At 40.5% G+C, this 15,497-nt stretch overlaps 1 protein-coding gene across 3 annotated transcripts in view; it reads right to left on the reverse strand.

Annotated features, from left to right (window-relative positions):
* The window catches only part of cdk14 (cyclin dependent kinase 14), a 245,186-nt gene that overhangs the window by 116,026 nt on the left and 113,663 nt on the right, over nt 1-15,497 (reverse strand). For all 3 annotated transcript variants that reach the window (XM_030749694.1, XM_030749695.1, XM_030749696.1), the window contains one exon: nt 4,966-5,089. In XM_030749694.1, coding sequence (XP_030605554.1) covers nt 4,966-5,089 — 124 coding nt within the window. The remainder of the gene's footprint in view (nt 1-4,965; nt 5,090-15,497) is intronic.

Genomic DNA, 15,497 nt, shown 5'->3' on the forward strand with positions numbered 1-15,497 from the left:
TATAACTCGCCTCGTGTATCATCTAAGGAATGTATATATGATGTTTTTAAAATAAAATATGTAAAATTTTAGATTTTTTGAAAGTATTTCTTCATCTTGAGGCGCCCACTTGTTTCTGTGGATGCGTGTGACTTATTATTTTGTTTTGTGTGTACACTACAGTATTTAACAGAAATAAATACAAATTTACAGAAAATGGTCTGAAAATGAAAAAGCACAAGTACCTGCGACTACGGCAACACATTTTTTTTAAATAGCCAGTTGTGGTGTAAACTATGAGAAATACTTACCTCAGCTAATATGTAAAAACACAGCAAAACTCTGGCTTTTTAATTATCATATTAGTTTTAATCCTCTGTTTAATTGTGATATTCTCTTAAGATCAGCTAAGAATTTCACTTCTACTTAAGTTTCATTGATGAATTAACCAGCAGTGGAGAGCTACGTTTATAGAGCAGCTTTATAGGAACAATTACTTCTAGGTGCACAAAATGTCTGTATGTTCAAACTGAAAGGCAGAGATTATGGCCCCTACAGCTCCACAAACAATACCCCCCCCCCCCCCCCCCCCCCCACACACACACACACACACACACACAGAGTATTGCTGGCCTCAATTAGCTGTGTCCTTGATATGAAACATGTGGACTCCTCAAAGCCTCATTTATGAGGTGGTTGTTTGTGCAGCTCATTAAAAAGTGAGTAAACCCACAGCGGAGCAGAGGGGAGCATCTGGATCAACTTGACAACCAGCAGCAGGGATGTGCAGCTCTGGCCACAGCGGCCGATGAGAAATCATTGAATCCTGATTCTGCTTAGCCTGCTAAGTCAGCCTCTGCAACATATGGATAATACATCTCCAGTAATAAAACACATAACAGTCTATTCTATTTTCTGATGACGGTCCTACTGAAAAGCCACAAAATTCTATCCATTCTTTTTATACAGAAAAAGCATTTTTGAGTTCAACCCTCTGTGGTCACCACACATTAACTGACACCTCAAAAACTATTTTTCCAAAAGACTCAGTTTTTCCTTACTTTAATATCCAGGTTAGGCTCGGCCTGTGTGTTGGTCTGTATCTTGTCGTGACCTTGCTAATGACATCCACACAGTTTTATGAAAAAAGGGTTACAGAAGCAAAGTTAAATGCTGGAGTGTGGCTTTGATAATCTGCCACTTAGATTTGGATATTTTGAGGGAACAAGTAGGTTTTTTTGGCTGATAGCAGTGGCAGAAAAGCAGTAGCTCAAAGCATTGGGTTCCATCATCTGAACATAAATTATATACAGAAAATATCCGTAAATGTGGCAGCAAGCTTTCTCTGACATGTTTTGAACTCTGCATCCTGGAGTAAACGCAATAAACAAACATTTAACAAAGATGTTCAGTAAGGGCAGATGTATTTATGGTAAGGGTAAACATAAACTCAAAAACATTTTAAAGTGGGATTTCTTCTTGCAGAGTGAGATTGCTTAGCTCCTGGTGTACTTCCTCCTCTGCCTGAATGCAGTACGTAAGACTGAAGCACAACAAGCATGAATGAAATAAATTATTTGCACTTACAAGTTTTTACATATTACAGTTTTTACATGATGACAAATTCTGTCTTTGTCTCAGGTTACTTTAAGAATCAATGTGTGGAAATCCCAATTTCAACAGTGTGTGACAGCTAGCTGGACTGCAAAGTCGGACATCCTGAGGGATCATTCCAAGATTGCTGAGAAAGAAAGAAAGAAAATCAAGGACTAAGATCTCCAAGTTAAATTTATTCTACTAGAATCCACTTCTGACATTTGCCAACTCAACCTTAACCCACATCTTAATACAAATTTTCATTACAGCCTAGATCCTATCATCACTCAGGCTCATCCCTACTGAGTGCTCTGCCACCTCTTATTGTATCTCTCAGCACCTCCTTTGTTGACACTCTCTGCCTCGCTGTCTCTCGTTTACCCCAACCAGCTCCACAGGCCTCAGCTGTCGGCCGTTAGTATTCCTGCTGCCAAGGAAAGGGACCGCAGGGAGCCCTGGCGGCCACACAAAATCTCTCTCTCACTCACACACACACACACACACACACACACACACACACACACACACACACACACACACACACACACGAACTTGAACAGCCTTCACCTTCCTCATCTGGCATCCCTCAGGCATCGGCTGATTCTGTGTTTTGTGCATGTCTGTTGATGAGCTCGAGCTCCAGCGACAGACTAATAGGCCAGGGATTTTATTCTTGCTCATTTGGTATTTTGTCCATTACTTTTCTGCTTCTCATTTCCTACGCAGTAATGTTTCAGCTCTAATACAAGGTTTGAATTATTGATGAAGCTGCCACCCTCCTCCTCCCCCATCTGTCTGGGCAGAGGGACAGAGGAGAGGGAGGGTGGAAGCGATGGATGAGTGGAGGAGACACAGGGTTCGAAGGAGTTTGGAAGTGGGTAGATGGGGGGGACACTGGACTAGAGACGGATGGACGCATGGACTCACGGAGTGTACAGAAGGCTGGACTGTCAATCTGTCTGCCCCCCAGGATGCCCAACAGACCATGTAGGCAGTGTTTACAGAACATGGATCCAAGCCATATGGTGCCACTTTAAGAACACACACACACACACACACACACACACACACACACACACACACACACACACACACACACACACACACACACACACACACACACTTTTCCTAGGCTTGGGCAGAAATAAATACACTGGGGCAGATCTCACTTGTTAGACCCAACATTAGCTCTCCTCCTCGCACAGCTTGCCCGACATACAACAAAAGCTTCACTGTTCCACTACATCTTTCTTCTTTTCCTTACAGTTGTATTAAAGAACATTTCTAAGAATGTTCTTACTTAAAATAAATGAGTGTATTTAACTTGATGTATGATGGTGTTTGAAATTTACTTAGAGGTTTATCTGGACTTTTCTCCTGCATAGTTGTGCATGTGACCTGAGTGGGGTCAGGTTTGGGTTTTGTCTAGCCGCAAGCTAAATATACAGATTTCAGAAACTGGAAGATGTTACATTATAGATGAAGCCACATAAAAAACTTAAAAGCTTTTTTATTTTTGTATGTTCCAAACTCTGTGCATACCCCTTACCCTAGATGGGCTGCCAATAACTTTATATATGCTAAGAAGCTATGAAAAGTGCAAAAACACTCAGGGTTGTCAACAATTAACTTCAGTTCCTTACTTTAATAGTGTTGTGATCCAAGGTTATCGCGGGCCTGAATGACTTGGTTTTCAGGCACTGATCAGTTAATCTGCAATTAAATCTGATAGGCAGTCTAACATATTACATTAAAAAGTGCATTCATATTTCATATAAAGAAGCCTGGCAGTGTTTCCAGCTGATGCTACTCTCTGTAAATCAGAAAGAAATGCCAACCTACAGTCCTGCTTGCACCCACAACACATCCTTTTTTCCTTCTCATGTCTGCCATGTGTTCATGCATGCATTTGTCAATAAAGTTGCGGTTGCGTGGTAAAGATTGCACTCGGTTCCGTGGAGATTGTGGAATCCGTGCTTACTGTGAAATTAGGTTAAGTGTAGCAGTCACCATTCTGAATTTAAGCTGATGATGCTCTTTAGTCACACTTGCCAAACTCCTCCAGGATACCAGGTTTATCCTGGCAAGGGGTGAGAGCAGCCATGATAGCTCATGCAACATCTGCCTATATACTGCAGAACGGAGGTGGAGAAATCTGCTGTAAATCTCAGAGCTCACAGCTGATCGCAGCACAAAGAAAATAAATCTACAGGAGCTTTCAGTGCAAATTAGTTTAGCAATTATTTCGAGTTGAATCATTTTCCTCAGTAGCACCACTACATGGGATCTCAGGGTCCCCTCACCTGCCAAATCCCACTTTAACTCCTGGTTATTTCACTGTGTCATGTTTCAGTTGTATGGATTTTTGTGGATATGTGAGGCTTTCTCTGGCATTTGTGTGGAGTGAAGTAGCAGCTATTCTGACCTCAGTGTGAGATCAGTTTCCAGTCACTGGTTCTTTGTCCCACATTTCATCTGTAGCTCCAGTACAGTGAAGGTGAAGCTATAAACTGCTGGAGAAACTTCAACACAGGCTAAAAAACTAACCACTGGGTCCTTGTGACTTTTAAGGAAAAGGCAGCAGGATGCTTGTTAAGACATGGAGCTGAAATCTTAGACTGCTTAGAGAACAAAATCAAACATTTGGTGACACTGAGTGATGACTGAGGGGCTGCCAAACTCAAATCAGTCTAAAATGTGAGTGTGAGATTACATACACTGGAAGAAGCTCAGCAGAAGCTCATTTTCATTCCAAACAGCACCTGCCTGTTCAATGTGACCGCGTGACACTGAATTAGAATTACAATAATAACAATAATAATACCATGAACATGACTTCTACCAGCTGTGTGCAAGCTGCACTCTGAGATTAGGCTCTGTTCTTGGGGGGGTGGGGGGGGGGCATCTTAACGCCTCTCCATGTCATTTTGTGCATGTTTTTTTCTTTTCTTTTTTAACTCATTATGCGTGTAGGAAAACAACTGCAGAGAAGCTCAGCTCCGCTCACAGTATGTCAGCCAATGAGCTGTTACCACTATCCACCATAACTCTTTATTATGCACATTGACACAGTTTCGAGAAGGAATTTTTACGTGCAGATTTTTTTCCTTTGGCATGTTTAAATGTTAAGTTTCATGCTAAGAAACAGTGAGAGAGCTACCAGATGACCTAACCATTGGTGGTCCTTGAATAAAAACAGGTTGATTTTGAAGAGAATTTAATCATCGTGAATTTAAGAGCAAAACAAGTGCACAATTAATGTGAGTAATGAATGCAGATAAATGTTGGTGTAACTGTTTCACATAAGAATCTGCATTACTTTCAAGTTTCACACGCACTCTTATTTCACACAGAGACACAAAAATTAGCATCAGCAGTGAATTTACTCACCAAAGTCAGCAAGTTTGAGCTCTCCGGTGTCACTAATGAGGAGGTTTTGGGGCTTCAGGTCGCGGTGAAGAATGTACCTCTGGTGGATGTATGACAGACCTCTCAGCAACTGGAAAAGGAAGAGCTGAAAAAAACAGCAGAATGACACATGAACAAAGGGAAGTAACGCTGACATATCTCTTTACAAAAGGTGCATCGGATAAAGAGGATCTTTTTCCATCACACTTTATAATTATCCTGCCATTTGTCTCTGCCTAAATCTCCATCTCTGCTGTGGCACACAACACCAAGCAGATGTCGAGTGCACAGGTGTGTGGAAAACCCTATTCATCACTGACGGGGTGCTGTGACTCCCCTCCAGTCCAAGTGAAAACAGGCATGAACTCTACATGTCATCTAAAAGAATAGCAAAGGCACACAGACCAAAAATTAATGTGGAGCCATCAGTCAAGAAAACAGATCTGGTTTCTTCCACTTCAATTACTGAGGACTGACCTCTCTAATCCATAAATTGTAGCTCATGATATGTTTGATCAATTTTGCTTGATTTCACTTGTAGCACAGTTTGTTTTGTGTTTCAGAGACAGGAAAAGAAGTGTGGAGGAGTTTGAGATGTTGATGAAATCACAGCAAGCATACAGACTGGGTGGAGCTGCTGCCTCCCTTTTTATTTTCTGCAAAGGGTGGAAAATTGACTGCTCGTAGCCCCAGAGGACTGCTGATAGCAGGGAGTAAGAGAGCTCTATTGTATGGAAATCAGTCTGTTTTATCTCGTGAGGGACATCATACCGTGAAAGAGTATTTGCTTTCTTCCCGAGTTCTTAGTTTCTTTGCATATTTGTCACACTTACATGTTCCAAATCATTAAATAAATTTAAATATTAATCAAAGATAACCCAAGTAAATACAAAATGTAGTTTTAAAAAATTTCATTTATTAAAAGAACAAAGCTATCCAAACCTTCCTGCCCCTGTGTGAAAAAGTTATTGCCCCCTGAAACCAATAACTGCCACCCTTGCCACCTTTTTTTGGAAAGCTTAGTTTAATTTCACTGCCACATCCAGACCTGATTACTGCCAGACCTGCTGAATCAACAAATCACTTAAACAGAACCTGACAAAGTGAAGCAGCCTGAAATGGTAAATGGACTAGTTCTCATATAGCGCTTTTCTACTCTATCTGAGCACGCAAAGCGCTTATACAACATGTTTGCATTCACCCATTCACACCCCATTCATACAAGCACTTCCATATGTAACTAAGCTAAGTGCTTATTGTCTAACATTCACACACATTCACACTCCAACGCTTGTGTCGGAGAGCAACTTGGGGTTCAATATCTTGCCCAAGGATTCTTTGGCATGCAGACCAGAACAGCCAGGAATCGACCCGTCAACCTTCCAATTAGTAGGTGACCGGCTCTACCTCCTGAACTACAGCCACCCCCAGATCTAAAACAGCAATACATCATGCCACGATCTAAAGAAACAGCTGAGAAACAAAGTCACTGATTTCTATCAGTCTGGAAAGGGTCACAGAGCCATTTCTAAGGCTGTGCCACTCAAGAGAACCACAGTGAGGACCGTTATCCACACCTGGAGAAAACCTGGAACGGTGGGGAACCTTCCCAGCTTACCAAATTTTCTTGATGACTCATCCAGGAGGTCACAGAAGAACCCAGAACCACATCTAAAGAACTGAAGGCCTCATTTGGCTCAGTTAAGGTGAGAGTTCATGATTCAAGAATAAGAAAGAGACTGGGCAAAAAGGGCCTCCATGGGAGACCTCCAAGGAGAAAACCACTGCTGACCAGCAAGAACTCAAAGGCTCGTTTCACATTTGCCAGAAAGCATCCTGATGATCTCCAAAACCTTTGGTAAAATATTCTGTGGACTGACGAGACAAAACCAGAACTTTCTGGAATATTTGAGTCCCATCACATCTAGTGTAAAACTAACACCTGGTGGTGTAGTGTGATGGTGTGGGGCTGATTTGCTGTTTCAGGATGATTCTGCTCTCTACCAGAAAATCCTGAAGGAGAATGTCTGTATTTACTCGTGGTATTTTAAACTAATGTTAACATTTGTTTGATGATCTGAAACATTTAACTGTTACAAATATGTGAAAATATGGTGGTGTCACCCACTGTATTTTGGAGAAAGCCAAAAAAAGACCTGGAAAAAACGTGAATAGTTTTTTCATGTGTGTCAGAATGATTCAATTCTTTGTACAAAGACTGGGGAGAACAATCTAATTTAAACAAAAATTACCAAATTTAGCAGTGCTCAAGGAATGAATTTATACATACAGTGTTCAATCCACATAACAGAATCAAGTACTGAGTAGAAACTGATTGTAACAGAGGCTTTGCAAATTAAAAACAATATTTGTGGTTCTTTGAAACCACTCATGAAAATCCACCAATGCACTTTTGCTGACATGACATGAATGAAGATTAAACTGCATTCAAATTTACATATTTAAAGGCAGTTACTTCATGGTTGAATTTACACACAGCTCCTTGAACTGACTACTACAGCCCTCATAAATCCAGGCTGCACCAACAAAACAATTTTGGGTTTTAATATATGCTTACTGCATAAAGAGCATTTTTACTGTCAGCTCTTGAAAAGGTAATAAACAAAATCTTTAAAAGGATCCAAAATCACAGCTACATTACACTTGTTTTGTTTTCCCTCTAAGATGCTCAGTTCACCTCCCCCTCCTCCTCTGCAGACGTGTCAATCAACATATAATGAGGTGTGTACGACCCAGCTCTTCATTTTCTTCCAATTTCAGCATTCCTCTGTCATTTCTCCCCTCTCACTGATACCATAGTCTTGGCCAATTAAGCTGATTGAAGCACCGTGGAGTCCAATCAGGGATGGGGCCCTGTCTGGCATCTGGAGTCACCGGGTCAACAGTTTACTATTCTTGGACTCGGCGGGTGAGAGATGAACCGTGGTGCAGAAAATTAGCATGGGAAATGTGAGTTTACTCATGTATATCAAACGCAGTTGTGAAAAGCCCTCGCCCTGTTAGGAGCGCAACTGCACGGTAATAAAAAAGAAAGTAAAATCTCTCTCTTTTATCCGTACTTCATTTCAAACATCAAACCCTTTTAAAGGAGACCCCCCCCCCCCCCCCCCCCCCCCCCCCCCCCCCCCCCACACACACACACACACCTTTCTTGTTTGGCTTTGAATGGAAACAGGTCCATTTGCATTCTAATATCTGAGGGAAACTGAAGTGTTGAGGGCAGTTAGGAGGTTGTTCTGACAGTTTTGACAGTAGTAATCATACCCGATCCTGTTCCCAAGACAGAGCACTTTTCAAGCTAAATTATGTAGATCCACTTAATAACTGACCACATGAAAAGGAGGTTTTTAGTGACCTTTATTATAAGTGACTCAGCATGGAGAGCATGGTGAACATTTGGCTCACTGATAGACAGTCAAGTTTACCCATGCATAGGAGACATCTATCTGGGTACATAATTTGAGAGGAAGATAACAGTTGAAGGTGTGACAGCACTGATTTACCACTGGAGCAAGCAGTAAAATAAAGACACAACCGAGTAATAGAGTCAGACAAAAAGAAAATAAAAATGTCAATGTAATATCATGAAACATGAAAAAATGAAAGACAGAAGGAACAATTAAAGCCAATGTCACCACTTACAAACACAAAAGTATTACTTCTGCCTTTCTAACATTACTCTCCCTCTAAAACCATTTATGACACTTGCTTTCTTAACCTCTTTGTGCACCACTCCCTCATGAGCTTCCACAATTTGTTTACATTCATAAAACAAGTTATACATATATCACAGTTAAGTTCTGTATCATAGCTATGCAGTTCTCAGAACTATTTAAACTACAGTGGGTACGGAAAGTATTCAGACCCCATTAAATTTTTCAATCTTTGTTTCATTGCAGCCATTTGCTAGAATTAAAAAAGTTCATTTTATTTCTCAGTACTCCATCTTGACATAAAAAAAACAGAAATGTAGAAATTTTTGCAAATTTATTAAAAAAGAAAAACTGAAATATCACATGGTCATAAGTATCTGTCCGTTTCTTCTGATCTTCCTTGAGATAGTTCTACTCCTTCATTGGAGTCCAGCTGTGTTTAATTAAACTGATTGGACTTGATTAGTAAAGGCACACACCTGTCTATATAAGACCTCACAGTTCACAGTGCATGTCAGAACAAATGAGAATCGTGAGGTCGAAGGAACTGCCCAAGGAGCTCAGAGACAGAATTGTGGTTAGGCACAGATCTGGCCAAGGTTACAAAAGAATTTCTGCAGCACTCAAGGTTCCTAAGAGCACAGTGGTCTCCATAATCCTTAAATGGAAGAAGTTTGGGACGACCAGAACTCTTCCTAGACCTGGCCATCCAGCCAAACTGAGCAATCGTGGGAGAAGAGCCTTGGTGAGAGAGATAAAGAAGAACCCAAAAGTCACTGTGGCTGAGCTCCAGAGATGCAGTCAACTATCACTGCAGCCCTCCATCAGTCGGGGCTTTATGGTAGAGCGGCCCGACAGAAGCCGCTCCTCAGTGCAAGACATTCATATGAAAGCCCACTCTGTGGGCTTTCATATGAAGGTTAATCTTTCAACAAGACAATGACCCTAAGCACACAGTTAAAATAACAAAGGAGTGGCTTTGGAACAACTCTGTGACCGTTCTTGACTGGCCCAGCCAGAGCCCTGACCTAAACCCAATTGAGCATCTCTGGAGAGATGCGTCACAGCACAGAGACGGCTCTTTTAAGAGTTTTTAACGATCTGCTTTTAACTGTGGACTCTGGTAGTCCTGCAGTTTTAGTACTTCTAGATCTGTCAGCTGCCTTTGACACTGTGGACCACGAGATCCTTCTATCCCGCCTAGAACATGAAATTGGCATTAAAGGCACGGTTCTGACTTGGTTCAGATCTTATCTTACTGATAGAAGTTTCTCTGTCCATCTAGGAAACTGTTTTTCTACCACAGCAAAGCTTTCTTGTGGAGTGCCTCAGGGGTCCATTCTGGGCCCAATTCTTTTCTCATTGTATATGTTGCCTCTAGGGTCGATTTTTAGGAAACATAATATTTGTTTCCACTGTTTTGCTGACGACATCCAGGTGTATATGCCCATCAAACTGAACAGCAGAGATCCATGGGAACCCCTGCTGAACTGTCTAAGTGACATCAAGTCCTGGATGAGAAACAATTTCCTAAATCTTAATGAAAGCAAAACCGAGGTCATATGCTTTGGTAAATTTGACCCCTCAAGCTACTCCTCTGGCACTCCGTGTCATTTGGCTCCTCACTGTCGTGATGCTGTGAAAAATCTGGGTGTCATTTTAGATAGTAGTTTTAAAATGGAGAAGCAAGTAAGTGCTGTTACCAAAATCAGTTTTTACCAACTCAGAGTTATTGCCAAGGTAAAACCTTATCTCCCGCAGCAGGACCTGGAAAAAGTTATTCATGCTTTTATTACTTCCCGCCTGGACTACTGTAATTCTCTGTACTTTGGCATAGATCAATCATCTGTGCGCCGCCTGCAGGTAGTCCAGAATGCGGCAGCTCGTCTTTTAACCGGTTTAAAAAAGCATGAACACATTACCCCAGTCCTGTCATCCCTTCCCTGGCTCCCTGTCCGTTTTAGAATCGATTTTAAGATTTTATTGCTTACTTTTAAAGCCTTAAACGGACTGGCACCTTTGTATCTGTCTGAGCTGCTTCACTGTCACACCCCTGTAAGAGCTCTGAGGTCATCGAACCAGCTGCTCTTACAGAGGCCTAAAACTAGACTAAAACAGAGAGGTGATCGAGCTTTTGCAGCAGCAGCACCAAAGCTATGGAACGATCTACCTCTCCATATCCGCACAGCTCAGACGATACACACATTTAAATCTCTATTAAAAACACATTTCTTTTCCTTGGCATTTGGCTGCAGTGCTACCTCCTTTTAGATGATTGTTTTATGGTATTTTATGGTACTTGTTTTAAACGTTTTAATTTTTAATTTTCTTATGTTATTTATTGTTCTTAATGTTTTTATTTATTTATTTTTATTTTATTATTTTATTTATTTATTTATATATTTTTATTTTTATTTAGTATAGTCCTTGGGGTTACAGATCTTGTACAGCACTTTGGTCAACGTCGTTGTTTTAAATGTGCTTTATAAATAAACTTGACTTGACTTGACTTGACTTGGAGAGACGGCTGTCCACCAATGTTCACCATCCAACCTGACAGAACTGGAGAGGATCTGCAAGGAAGAATGGCAGAGGATCCCCAAATCCAGGTGTGAAAACCTTTGTTGCATCATTCCCAAGAAGACTCATGGCTGTACTAGCTCAAAAGGGTGCTTCTACTCAATACTGACCAAAGGGTCTGAATACTTATGACCATGTGATATTTCAGTTTTTCTTTTTTAATAAATCTGCAAAAATTTCTACATTTCTGTTTTTTGTTTTTTTTTGTTTTTTTCTGTCAAGACGGGGTACCTCATTTTAAGAGGCATAAAAGGAGGTAGAGTTGACATCAATAAACTGGGCACACCTCACCCCCTGGCTGAACCTACAAATTCTATCCATAAAGATTATGAACAGATATCATAACAGTGCCCAATGCCAACTAGGAGCAGGTCCAGGCCTGGGAAAAATGGTTTATTGGTAAGCACCTGGAGGCCATGGAGCCTGGCCAGGTTTCACCCAAATGAGCCCCATGGGTTAACCCACCTGTGGGCCCGTTACCTGTATCTGGACCAGATAGACTACTGCTTTGCAGCTACCCAAATTGGCAAAACTGTACTGTATGTTTCTGGTAAATAATTTACAAAAACAGTTACAAAGTTGCAAAAATATATATATATATATATATTCAGAATCAACATGAAATTGTTCTAATAATTGTTCTCTGACAGAAAACACTGAAACTGTCATTATCTATAAAATCAGTGGGTGTGATGGGTTAAATGCAGAGACTGAATTTCAGTGTATGTGACAATAAAAGTTGTTGTTCAATCTAATTATTGTCCAACTTGCACCAATATTGCACATGGTTGCAACACTGCAACACATTTTTAAGCTCAGTGACTGGAATTTTCCTCCTGTAATGTGTTCTGAAACTTGGCCTTGTTGTGAAGTGTACAGTGCTGTACTTTTGACTTTTTAATTTTTCAGTGCTGTGTCCTGTACTCTACCAGAAGAATTTAATGGCCACTTCGACACTGAAAAAGCCCGACTGGCCTTTTATTCAAGAACATATTTCCTCACCAAATGCTGTTACTTCACCTGTATCCTGCTACTGGAGAACCAGCTGATAATACAGATCAGAAATGAACATGTTGACATACCAATGAGCATTCTGACCGTTCACAGATGACGTGAAGAACTGTGAGGTCTGTGTCTGGGCTTGAAGAAGTCTGATCTGTCGTAACTCCAAGTAGCAACTTCAAGGAGTGTGACGCCTGATTCCACAGGGCACTCCAGTTGTTTTAATGCATGAATAAACAAAATCTCAATAGGCAGGGCAGGTCACAATGTTTTGGTTCATCAATGTAGTTTTTTTTTTTTTTTTTTTTTTCCCACTGAAGGAAAAAAAGCCCTGCAGCTGTACGAGAGACTCTGCTTAATCATGATGCATTATTAGTCCCTAACTGCAGGAGAAATAAGCCGTGTGATGATAGTTAAATCAGCCATTAACATAATCCATCACCTGAGGAGTGACCCTACTGCCTGAACAACAATCCATCATCAGCACACCAATAAACACTGCTATTTTTCTAATGATGAAATACTTATTGCCATCATACCCAAGGCAAGCAGAACTCTCTATCAAGATAAGAAATATGAAAGAATGTAAGAATTGGATTGCCTCTGCGTTATCTATCAGTTGAATGGAGTGGAGTCTGGCTGCTTTGTCTAATATTCAATGTGCAGCAAAGCATGAGGCAATATATCAAAGTGACAGCAGTACACTGGGGTTCATCGTTAGTTTCATAGGTTCACTTGGAAAAAACAAAGTAAAGCAGCCCAAGACACAAAACGAAATCAGAGCTACTGCACTTTAATACGATGTTAATGTGGAACAGGCTATGCTAAAAAACATCAAGATACTCAGATAGACGACTGACTGATTTGGGACAAAACATAATACATCTAACCCCCGTGAGTGACTATGCTAAAGTGTTGACAGAAAGAACATCACACGCTTACTAAAAATGTTTCCATCACTGCGACAATGTAATAAGACTCTGCACATCAGATCGTGAGGCCTCTTAATATCAAATGGATGATGAAAACACAAAAAAGTCACAATCATGGAAAAGATTAAGAAAATCACAGCATTACTTCTTAATTAGATTGGGAGATTCCTTGACATGAATGTCCATCCATCCATCCATTTTCTCACACTAAAGCCAATTCAGGGTCATGGGGGGGGGGGGGGGGGAGTACTGGAGTACTCGGTGAAAACCCACGTAGACATGGGGAGAACATGCAAACTCCACATAGGGCCAAGTTGGATTCAAGCCCACACCTTGTAGCTGTGAGGCAACAATGCTAACTTCTAATGCTCTTCTGCATTAATCTTGATACGGCAGCATCCATCAGGATGTTGAAAGGATGGGCGAGAGATTGCCAGCAAAGGTTGTCTTTAATTCATAACTCAGCAGTTACTGTTGGCTGTAACATGCCATTTTTTTTCTCTTAACTGGGATTACATTTTATATCAAAGGAAATTACAGATGTGCCCTCCTAACCAAACTAGCTAGCCACCACTAGTATTAGTTGGTGAGTCCTTAGCTCTCTCGTCTTTTCCCATAATATCCATGCCCGGTTGGAAAAACAAACTAATGACTTTGTGATTTACTAACCTGCCAATTTCCTGGCTTCAGTCAAAAAATTATGGGCTACGTTAAGTATATTAATTCTAATTAGCAAACATAAATTCCATCTGAGGCAAAATGTAAATATCAGCTTTGCAGTAACATACTTTCATAAATCTAATACTGGATAAACTGCAAATATGAACTGTGGCAGTGCTAGATAACGTGTCACATCTGGGGAATCTAGCCAATTGTACAGTGGTGAAGGAACAATGTTCTGCACTGCTTAGGTCCTGATTCAGACCAGAAAAAGATGGTGCTGGCCATTAGCTACAAATCTGCACTAAAGATGACCTCAGATGTAAACTAAAAGAAAATATCAGACCGTCAGATATTTCAGACCCACTCTATAATCTTAATTAATGTGAGATCAGAGCACCTGATGGTTATGCTTTTGTCTCAAAAATCACTGAATTGATGTAAGCCTTTTAAAACAATTCAACCATTAATGAAGCAGTTCACAACTAATATCATGTGTGGATAACCAAACAGTTATATATTTTTTGCCAAGTGAGTATATACATAATCAGCTCTAATAATTGCCCCAGTTGATTGTTTTGGTCAGTGAAATTTGATGTCCTCACAGAATATACTAAACTGCCTGTTTAACTCTTGTAGCAGTAAAACTAAGCTGGCTCCTGGGGGAACAACACTAAAATAATGCACCACAGTTTTACCTGCTTAACATTGGTGTAGAATTTTGAGTGTGGCACAAAATGGTGCAGTACTCTGCTAAAGCTGTTTGATTATGGTTGCAGTCAGACCAATGCACAGGAGTGATAGTAACTTGGGCATTTTTTTTTTTTTTTTTACTGTTTAGGCAGTTTTGAAATACCTACTGACAGAAAACACTGGGAGCACACTGCCATGTATTTTGGCCTGGTGAAATGCTCTATGTAAGAGATCAAACAATGATACATTTAAGTTCAGAGCAAAGATCACAGACTCCAAAGGAGACTCAGAACACTAACCTTTACATTCACTGACAAAGCCCCAAAGCATTGATTTGCTAAAATAAGTAAAAGTGATGAAATCAGTGAGGGAAAGATAAAATGAAGGAGTGTTAAATGGAGTGAAAAGATGCTACCATCTGCCAGCAGGCATGGAAAGAGCGCTTATCTTTTCCACTAAGCATTAGTATAGAGTTGGCTTTAATGGGCTGAATCAGACAACAGCATCAACCTGCTCTGTAGTACTGGCCACAAAGGACTATAAAGTTCCAGCAAAGATTTTATTTGTTTTTTTTTTTTAATTGGCTGTGTTGTACTACAGGGTCCTGTGTAAATATAGGTACTGAAACACTACTACACATACACAGAAAGACATGGACACACCATCTGTCAGCTGTATGCTTTTTGTAGATGTGTCTCAATTTGTTCCCTGCTTGTCGAGCATCTCTGCTGAAGCCACATAATCTGTATTAGTCAGCCAACTGTCAAAGTTAGGGAGGCCTGTCAGTCAATTTCAGATAACCCAAAGCACACTTCTCTTCTGAATATACAGACCACTGCTAAAAGAATTTGATCATTTTAACTGATTCAAACAGTCAAACTAACTCAGCGGTTAACTAGTTAAACCTTTCATGTACCTCAGCCAAGATTTTTTTTCCTAATTGTTTTTATTCCTCTTTAGGCATGAAAAAACA

The sequence above is a fragment of the Archocentrus centrarchus genome, chromosome 16 (assembly GCF_007364275.1).
Source record: "Archocentrus centrarchus isolate MPI-CPG fArcCen1 chromosome 16, fArcCen1, whole genome shotgun sequence".
NCBI classification, from domain to species: Eukaryota; Metazoa; Chordata; class Actinopteri; order Cichliformes; family Cichlidae; genus Archocentrus; species Archocentrus centrarchus.